The sequence below is a fragment of the Eucalyptus grandis genome, chromosome 10, assembly GCF_016545825.1.
Source record: "Eucalyptus grandis isolate ANBG69807.140 chromosome 10, ASM1654582v1, whole genome shotgun sequence".
NCBI lineage: Eukaryota > Viridiplantae > Streptophyta > Magnoliopsida > Myrtales > Myrtaceae > Eucalyptus > Eucalyptus grandis.
The window spans coordinates 20955249-20965751 of NC_052621.1; the positions used below are offsets into that span (position 1 = coordinate 20955249).

The 10503-nt window shown below is 44.5% G+C and overlaps 1 protein-coding gene across 1 annotated transcript; it reads left to right on the forward strand.

Annotated features, from left to right (window-relative positions):
- Nucleotides 1–440: 440 nt before the first annotated feature.
- LOC104422225 (UPF0481 protein At3g47200) lies at nucleotides 441–2592 on the forward strand. The gene is made up of 2 exons (XM_039303445.1): nucleotides 441–1281; nucleotides 1567–2592. The coding sequence occupies exons 1-2, from the start codon at nucleotides 670–672 to the stop codon at nucleotides 2266–2268; spliced, it is 1314 nt and encodes a 437-aa protein (XP_039159379.1). The 5' UTR covers nucleotides 441–669; the 3' UTR covers nucleotides 2269–2592.
- The last annotated feature ends 7911 nt before the right edge of the window (nucleotides 2593–10503 follow it).

Sequence of the window (10503 nt, forward strand, 5' to 3'; positions counted from 1 at the left end):
TATTATTTTAAAATTATAAAAATTATCCATTAAATTTGTATTGTATAAATCATGTTATCAATACCATTTTAAAATATACATAAGCTTTTTAGGTTTCGTTAAATGGATCGGGTATTGATTGGGTATAGGTCGGGTTGGTAGGGGTCAAAAAATTTGCACTACAATAAATGAATCATAAACAGGTTAAATAGGTCGATTTTGGTCAGACCATTTATGACCCGACCCAAACCCGACCCGATCCACCCGTTTAACGAGTCTACTAATATACGAAGATCCTACCTAAATTGAAATCACCTCAGTTACACGATTGGAAGATCTCGTGCAACGCGTGCATGCGATTCGATTCCCGTGGCTTCCATGGAACGTTAGCCACTTTTTTTCTCTTTACCTCCGTGCGCAAGTGACTCCCACGTTCATGGCTTGTCCGGTGACACCTCTTCAGCTTGAAGCATTGTGGCCTTGGACAATCTCAAACTCTATCCCCCCTACACTCTTTCCATCTCCGCTCTATAGCTTCATAATTTCACCTCTTCTCTTACTCCTTCCAGCATAAAATAAAAGAGAGAGAGAGAGAGAGAGAGAGAGAGAGAGAGAGAGAGAGAGAGAGAGAGAGAGAGCATAAGACACTCCAGAACATACGTTTTTGGAACCTGCGAAACTTGCGGAACCATGGCTCCAGAACCGCGACCGCTGGACCGGAACTGCATGGAATGGACCGTCTACGTCAACAAGAAACTCGAGCAAATGCCCCTCGGCGAGCAACCGACCTGGAAGAAGCGGTGCGTCTACAAAGTCCCCGCCTGCGTCGTCACCGACCTCAACAGCAAGGCCTACCGGCCGCAGGTTGTCTCCTTCGGGCCCTACCACCACGGCGAAGAACACCTCCGCCCCATGGAGGATCACAAGGAGCGCGCGCTCCTCCGCATCCTCAAGCGGTCCCAGAAGCCCATCGAGTGCTTCCTCGAGTCCCTGAGGGAGGTGGCGGGGGACCTTGTGGAGAGCTATGAGGAGCTGGACCAGAAGTGGAAGGAAGGCAGCTGTGAGGGCGCAACAGACCAGTTCCTGGAGCTGATGATCACTGACGGCTGCTTCATGCTCGAGATCTTGAGGACCGGAACAAAAAGGGTGGAAGACTACGCGCCCAATGACCCCATCTTCGGCAACCACGGGAAGTACCACATCCTGCCGTACATTAGGCGGGATATGCTGATGCTGGAGAATCAGCTTCCGATACAAGTGCTGGATCGGCTGGTCACTCTCGAGAACGATGATGGCAAGAAGGTTACTTTCTTAGCCTTCGGTCCGTTGTAAGAGCGGCTATTGCACCTACGCTAACCGCCGTACTATGTGCGCCTGAGAGTACATCTTGATAATCTCACATGGACCTACGACTGATCCTCCGAATCTGATGCTCCAAACGCATTGGATGCATAGTTCAAGATCAACCGACAATTTCTTTATTAAATCTATCACCGCTATCGGAAACTTCATTTTTTCCCTTCTGCGCAAGTAGTATTGATAAGATTAAAATTTCGGATTCAATGTACTGACTTTACTCCAACACAGGACGACGAACTCATCAACAGGCTCATCCTCAACTTCTACTCCCCCGGCATGCGCATCACGAGTATGGGCAAATGCCTGCACGTCCTGGACGTCTTTAGGAAGAGCATGCTGAGGGATTTCAAGAGTACCCAGCCAGAGCTGGACAAGATGGGGCACGATGGCAGCGAGGAGATAATCCGGTCAGCCACCGAGCTCCGCGACGCCGGGATCCGTTTCAAGAAGAGCAAGACCAAAAGCCTCAACGACATCTCCTATTCCTGGGGGGTCCTGAGGCTCCCCGCGATCGTGGTGGACGACACCACTGAGTCCACGTTCCTCAACCTCATAGCCTTCGAGCGCTTCCATGTTGGGGCCGGGAGCGAGGTCACTTCCTACATCTACTTCATGAACAGCATCATCAACAATGAGCAGGATGTCGCTCTGCTCCACGCCCGGGGCATCATCCAGAATGCCATCGGGAGCAACAAGGCGGTCGCCAAGCTGTTCAACTCGTTGTCCAAGGATGTGACATTAGATTGCGACGGCAGCCTCGACGCCGTGCACAGGAAAGTCAGCGAGTACTGCAAGAGGCGCTTGAACAGGTGGAGGGCTCGTCTCTACCGCACCTACTTCAGGAATCCATGGGCTAGATTGTCTCTCATCGCCGCCATCGTCCTCCTCACGCTCGTCATGATTCAGACCGTATTTATCGCGGGCGGTTAAAACGGTTCAACCCTCCCCTCGCCTCTGTGCAATAAGCTTTTCCGCAGTTTTGGGTTTTTCTCCGGATGGCTGATGTTTGATCATTATCTCTTGATTGATTGTTGATTCTTGTTCGGGATGATCTTCCTTCTGTTTTCGTTCATGTTCATTTTTCCCTTCCGGTATTCAAATGATGGATCTGATGGTTCAAGAGGGTGAGAGACTAGAGATGATCTCGCGAATTATGTTCTTGCTATATTCCTTCATGAAATTATTAGCCTCCATATGCTCCAAAAGAAAATCCACTATGGAGAATGCCATTGTGTGCATTTGCGATGACCGTAATTGGGATATTCCGGAAATTTGTATATTGTAAAAATAATCATAATTAGCTACAATAGTAATTATATTTACTTTCAATGTGTAAGATTTATTTATTTTTTCTAATTTCAAGAAGGAAAAAATGGAAATGCATAGAAAATTAGAAAGAGTAAAGCAAACATAGGGAAAAAAAACATAAGTAGCTAAGAATGTATATGCATGTGAATGTGGATTTTAATGGGCTATAAATTAGTAGGCACATGGTTTCATAGGTTGGGTTAAGTATAAATGTGTTTTAGTAATGTGAATCCGATATATGTAGCTAAATTTGTATTTTATATAAATAGGTTAATTTGGGTCGAACTATCTTTCAACCTGATCCACTCATTTGACGACTTCTAGCTACTATCGCGATAGTTAGGCTCATCTTGAGTCGGAATCCGTCTTGACTTTGCCGCCACCAAGGACATAAGCATCATCGGCGCACGAAAACCTCATCTTAGGATCTGGAGAAGCCTTCCCAACATCGCCACTGCCGTCCACCGTCTTCACCCGCCTGCACATCCCCTTCGCATTGTGGAACCGTGCGGAGGCCACCTCGTCAAGAGTTCTTTCTCCCCCTTCCCTCCGAGAGTAGGAAAAAGAAATCGAAAGGACAAAGAAAAGAGACCCACCAAACCAGACCCAAAATCCAAAGAAAGAAAGAAATCGAAAGGACAAAGAAAAGAGACCCACCAGACCAGACCCAAAATCCAAAGAAAGAAAGAAATCGAAAGGACAAGAAAGAAAGAAAGAAAGAAAGAAAGACTAAAAATTAGATTAAAATATTTAAAAGGCAAAAAAATTGAAAAACACAAAATAAAAAGAAAAGTAAAAAAAAAAGACTAAAAAATTAGATTAAAATATTTAAAAGGCAAAAAAAAATTGAAAAACACAAAATAAAAAGAAAAAGTAAAAAAAAAAAAAAAAAGACGAAAATTAGATTAAAATATTTAAAAGGCAAAAAAAAAATTGAAAAACACAAAATAAAAGAAAAAGTAAAAAAAAAAAAAAACCACAAATGGAAGGCCCTCCGCCTGTGGGCCACCGCCCGATTGCCGGAAAAAAATTGATTCGATAATCGAAGGTTGTCAAGATAATGGGCTATGGTTTCTTCATCCAAGCTACCGTGGGTGCACTGTCAAAGCCCCTTGAGTGTCCAAAGGCCTTTGGGCCAAATAGAGTGTGTTGGGCAAATCTTTTTGAATCCCATTTGTCAAATACACTCTTTCATAAGGCTGAAAGCCCAAGGCAGTTAAGGGGGGTGCCTTGGGCTTTTGCCTTCTCGGCATGCTAACCTAGGGATTAGTATAAAAAAATTTCTTCCGAAACTATCCTTGCTAATTTTTCTTTTTACAGGCCCTTGATGACTGTTCATATTCTTCTTCTCCGTTAAATAGGACCAACATGGCTGCAAGTGATCGTCGATGAAGGGCAAGTAGTTGCTAGTGACAAGCAGGCAGTTGGGCAATCCTTAGCGAGGGTTGTGCAATCCTTTGACAACAGTCGCTGCAATCCAATTTGGGTTGTGTGACCTCCATAAAGGGTCGCTTAAGGTCGCGCAACCAGGTGGCCCTCATCGAGGTCTCACGACTTCCGATAATCCAGATCTGGGTCACGTGACCTCTAGTAACCTAAATTTAGGTTGCGCGACATCCCATGGAGGTCACCTTGGTTGCGCCCTTGTCAGGGCTCGCCCGACCCTAGGTGGCCCTGCCGGTGGTCTCTGAGGGTTGCCCAACGTGAGGCGGCCATCACTAGTTGTTTCGTGGACCACCTGAGGTCTTACAACCTTAAATGTTAGCCGTTGGCAACTGATTTCAATCACCGGCAGCCACCCTTGCCGGCCAACTTTTTTATTTTTCTTGTGACGAATTTCTTTTCTTTTTTTTTTAATCACAAAAGTCTTTTGTAAATATAATCTTTCCAAACACAATTTCGCCTAGAAGTACTTCACAATGGACTTTCGTATTGCAATTTAATAAACACAATTTGATTTTTGGAAAACTCTTTTAACTCGCATTTCCCTAAAGGCTTTTCTCAAAAGTCTAACCAAACACACCTCATATACCCTCTTTCATTTTATTTATTTTCTTGTTTTCCTTACAATACGTGTGCCCCCGTACTAATGAAATTAATTTAAACCTTATGCCATCCCGGCTTCACAAGGATTCTTCCTAAGAGCAAAAGCGGTGAACAGCCTCAAATCAGCTCCTTTTTGTTTCTTGCGTTAGAGCCTTTGATCAGTTTATTAGTTTCCGAAAGAGAAAATGCCTCACTTTCTCTTTGAGCAAGATAAGAATGCTCGACAGTTGTTTTGCTAGGATTGAAAATTGAATGGTCGTCCCGGCAAAAGTTTTCCCCAAGTGGGGTCATCAATAATTATTTAGAACTTAAAAGGCTTAAGATGCCCGCCATGTAATCTTAAAAAGATTGAATTAAAGAGTTGTCCGATGTAAAAAGTTGCAGAACGTGAGAATCAGGCAACTTGATTAAGACTACCACGTAAAAGTCATGTTACCGATACAACAACGGATCGAAAATTGATTTGCGAAGATGGTCGATTTATGGAATTAGTCACTTTGGAACTAAACCTACATTTTTTCACGGGGATATTTGTGTTTACTGTTTACTAATTATAGCAGTTATAATGGGTCCAAGTACTTTCTGGTTGTAGCTCATAAAAAGTCATAATGGATCCGAGAACAAACTTGACTTTGTTGGTATAGTTTGACTTTGATTTGAGTTCGGATATATATTTTTGCTTGGATTAATTTTTCTCCATAAGAGACTAATGGAAGCATTTCAATTTCACACGAGATAGATTACAACTGGCCTTGTGGGCCATGCAAAATTAATTCATGAGAAGTTCTACGATTGGGATGAGTTAAATGTGCATGCACATAATCGAAACTTTGCTCCTTGTGAAAATCAAATTTTCTTTTCCCTATATGCGATGTATGCATGGGAAAAGGGCGTTGAGCATTAAACAGTGAGAAATCTAGATTTTCTCAAACGTACCAAGAAAAATAAGGAAGAATATAAGAGTGCGTTTAAGTAACGTTTGCGGCACACTTTTAAAAATTGTTTCAGGAACAAAAAAAAAGTATTTGCGTTTTGTTCCCAGGAACAATTTTTGAAACAAAAAAAAAACGCGTTTGAAAACTTCTGTTTTAGAAATAAAAAAGAATAGAAACAAAAGAACAAATTGGAACAAAGTTTGTATAACTTTTTAATATTTTAATTTTAATTTTATATTTTCTTTCTTATTTTTCTTATTTATTTTTCCTTTTTTTTTCTTTTTCCTTTTTCCTTTTTTTCTTCTTTTGGCCCTCCTCCTCCGGCCGCCGCGCTCGGCCATGGCGCTCCGACCGGTCGACGAGGGCTTCGAGGCGCGGCTCGCCCGGCCACGGCGAGCTCGGCCTCGCCGGATCTAGGCGAGATCGAGCTCGCCTCGCCCAGCGCGAGGTCGCTCGCCTTGCCGCGTTGTGCCAACGGTGACCCGAGCCACACCATCTTCTACCTCCACCGCATTGGCGACCGCGCCGACGCCTCCTTGCCGCCATCGCATCGGCGACCCCCCTCCGCCTCACGCCCGATCGACGCGACTCGCAGTCTCGAGCCTTCGCTCACCACCGCCGCATCGGGATCTCACCGCGCCGTGACCCACGACTCGAGATCCGCCGATCGTCGACCCCGCGCGGCCCACGACTCAACCGGCCGTCCTCGCCGCTCCTCTCCTAGACGTCCGCTGTCGAGACCCCACGGCCGAGCCCCGCACTGCGGCGCCGTCGCCGCCCTCGGGCGGCCCGCGACGGCCTACGTCACCCGCTCACGGCAGTGGAGACGCGCAGCTCGCGAGGTAGGACAGTGGGCTGGTGATTTTGAATGAATAGGTGGAGAAGCCGGTTATTTTGGTCTCGTGATGTGGAATGGCTGTGGCTGGTGAAGCACGTGGCGAGAGTGGGAGATTTCACCACCAAGGGGGAGAAGACGACGAATTTACTAGAGACAAACTTTAATTACAAAATTTTATAGAAATATGCCATAGGGTCATGCTAAAAATGTTTGTCTTCACTAACCAGAACACCATTTTGCATTTCATAAGAATGACAATTTAATATCAATTTTAAACTTTATTTTTTGTTCCTCAAATATGTTTCAGAAATAAGAAACAAGCTTACCAAACATTTTTGTTTCTTATTTATGTTCAAGAACCTTTTTTACACTTATCAAACAAAAAAACAGAAACTTTTGTTCCTGGGAACAGAAAAGGAACGTAAATGAAACCATGCGCACCCTAAGAAGCTCCAAAACAGGAACTTGTGGAACCTATGAAACTTGCAAAATCATGGGTCCTTTGCCGCCACCGTCGAACCCAAACCCAAACCCAAACGAGACCAACTGGATCCGCCAAGTCAACGAGAGTGTCAGGTTCATGCCCTTCGCCGAGCGACGATACTGGAAGAAGCAATCCATCTGCAGGGTCTACACCTGCGTCACCGACCTCGACCGCAAGGCCTACCGACTGCAGGCTGTCCCCTTCAACTATTGAGTCAATTTTTTTTTCCAGTGATCTGACTGCGGCCACAAGTAGAGGGCCTCCCATTTCTGGGTCTCTTTTTTGTGTGTGTGTGTGTGTGTTTTTTTTAAATAGCTTTTTTCATATTATAATCTAATTTAACTAAAATTTAGGCCTAAAAAATAGGATCTGGATTAAAAGGATGTCGTTGTAGTCATATTTCTGTTTTAATAACATTAATGTCACGTAATAGAGAGAAAATAATAATAATAAAAAGGCAATGTCAGAATTTTTCATTAATGAAGTTAAATGAAATTAATGAAAGGACTTTATTACACTAATCTAATAAGTTTTAAGATTTAATTCTACTTATAAAAATTTCAAAATTCAATTACATTTTCTTGACTAGTTTTTAGGACTTATAGTGTACTTAATCTTTTCTTAAATGAAGAATAAAGCACGACCAAAAAAAAAATTGAAGAATAAACATATATTCAAGTTTCTTTTAAAGAATTATGCCTTTTTTTTTTTTTAATTGTTGTCACTATATCAAGACATTGTACCCTAAAAAGAAGCAGCAGGTTACAAGTGACAGATATGCTCAGGGCACGTACCAATTTCACTCTTTGCCTCGGGAGCCAAAATTGTCCTAGAAAATGATTAGTATAGGCTATTTAAGAAAGAAGAATGATCATGTGCTAATCCACGGAAGATTGACACTTGACAAGCAACTTTCCCACCACATCAGGCTAGGTTCACAATGGGTATTGCCCTCCGCTCCCATGTACCTTATCATGAGCCGATGACCGAAGGAGCCTAAGAGATTTGCCAACGCTTTGGCTGGATCAGTCTAAAAATATCCTTGTCAATAGCCATGTCTGCAGACCGAATGTCATCACAATCATTGATAATGTGAAATAGCATATAGATGTGGGACCCAATTCACTTCCGTTTCTCTGATTGGGTCTCTTTTCTTGTCCTTTCAATTTCCTTTCCTGAAGGGGAAGAAAGAACTCGTCACCAATGGCCATGTGCGAGCGGGTGAGATGGAGGACGGCAGTGGCGACGTCAAGAAGGCTTCTCCAGATTCTCAGCTGAGGTTTTCGTGTGGCGATGATGCTCATGTCATTGGTGGCGACAATGTCAAGGTGGATTTCCAGCTCAAGATTGGCCTAGCCGTCGCAACAGTGACTAGGGCCGTCAAATGTGTCAGTCGAGTTAGAAGATAGTCCGACCAAATTGATCTATGTATATAAGAAACAAATTTAGCTACATATACCTGACCTGACTTACATTATTGAGACACATTTATATTAATCCCAACCTATGAAACCTTGTACCCACTAATTTATAGCCCTTTAAAACCTGCATTTACAATACTGTAAGAAGCAGTCCATCTATAGGGTTCATGCCTGCATCATCGACCTCAACTGCAAGGCCTACTGGCCGCAGGCTGTATCCTTTGGCCCCTACCACCATGGCGAGGACCACCTCCGCCACATTGAGGAGCTGCAAGTGCTGCACGCTCCTCCACTTCTTCAGACGGTCCAGGAAGCCGCTTGAGCCCTTCGTCGAGTCCCTGAGGGAGGTGGCAATAGGCCTCAAGGAGAGCTTTGATTTGCTGGACCGAAGTGGAAGGAGGGCGGTTGCGAGGGCATGGCAGGCCGGGTCCTGGAGCTGATGATCACTGATGGCTGCTTCATGCTTGAGGTCCTCCGGGCCTGGACACGGGAGGTGGACCACTAGCCCAACGACTCCATCTTCAGCGGTCACTGGCAGCTCCACATGATGCAGTACATAAAGGGGGAACATGCCGGGGGAACATGCCGATGCTAGTGCTGGATCGGTTGGTGACAGCAAGAAACCCCACCTGGGATCAATGAAATCCAATACTCCACAAATGTAGGATTCACCGTTCGAGATCAACCGACAATTTTATAATCAATCCTATCACATCTACTGGAAATTCTTCTTTTTTCCTCTAACGCAAGTACTATCAATATGACAGCAATTTCGTATTCAGTGCACCGACTTGACTCCAACAACGCAGGAGGACGAATTTACTAACAGGCTCAACCTCAAGTTCTGCTCCCCCCGCACGGACGTCACGACAGTGGGCAAATGCCTGCACGTCCTGGACGTCTTCAGAAACAGCCTGCTGTTCCATGAGAAGAAGCCCAAGAAGGTCCGGCACAACCTGAACAACATGGGGCACAAGGGCAGCAATGGTATAATCAGGTCGGCCACTGAAGCTTGATGAGGCCAGGATCTGGTTCAAGAAGAGCAAGACCACCAGCTGCAAGGACATCTCCTTTACCAGCAGGGTCCCGAGGCACCCCATGATCAAGGCAGAAAAACAAGTCCATGTACCTCAATGCTATGGCCTTCGAGCACTTCCACTTCAGGGCCAGGAACAAGGTCACATCCTACATCTTCTTCAGGGATGACATCATCAACAGTGAGCGGGATGTCGCGCGGCTCCATGACCAGGGCATCATCCAGAATTCCGACAGTCACCAAGCTGTTCAACTTGCTGTCCAAGGACATGATGCTTGAACCCGATGGCAGCCCCCACACCGTGCGCAAGCAAGTTCAGCAAGAAGCCCTGGAACATGTGGAAGGCCAATCTCATCCACACCCTCGTTAGGAATCCTTGGCTGTATCATCTCTCATTGTTGCCCTCTTCCTCTTCGAGCTCACTATAATACAGACCGAGTATACCGTGCTCAGCTACGACAATTGCCCTAGCACTCCCCCTGCCTCTGTATAGAATTTCCTTTCCTTTTCTATTTTTTTTTTTCCATTTTTTTGGTTTTACTCCTGATGGCTGATGCTCTTGTTGATTGTCGTTGTGAACTCCAGTTTTCAGTCACGTTACCAACATTTGAATGTTAATCTATCAAATTTCGAAAGATGATTCTCTTGTTTTAGTCTCCCTCGTGATTGTCAAATTCGGATAAATCGTTCTTCTTTTTGCTGCATATTTAAGTAAAAAACAAATATGACTTTCAACACAAAATTTGGATAGATCATTCTTCTTCATTGAGTTTGTTTAGTTGCTGCGTATTTAAGTAAGAAACAAATATGGCTTTCAATCCATCCATGGGTAGGTGTGTTGCGTTGGTTGAGAGTCTCGATATGTTGAGAGTCTCTCTCATCGCTAAGATCGAGAGTTCGAAACCCGCAATTGCTAACGATTTAAGTGAGGCATTGGCAGTGGGTTGCTAGGTTGGTCTCCCTCGAGATATAGGGCCCAGCCCTCAGGAGCCTTTCAGGCCCATGGTGGAGTCCTCGGTTACCAAAAAAAAGAAATTTATGGCTTTCAAAGTAAAATCACTAATCCCCATTGGCCTCAATCGAGCAGCAATCAATCA

Excerpts from the sequence above, each read along its gene's own strand:
- LOC104422225 (XM_039303445.1), top strand. The coding sequence starts at position 670 with ATGGCTCCAGAACCGCGACCGCTGGACCGGAACTGCATGGAATGGACC. Across the intron at positions 1,282-1,566 it reads AGAACGATGATGGCAAGAAG|GACGACGAACTCATCAACAG; the intron begins GTTACTTTCTTA and ends ACTCCAACACAG.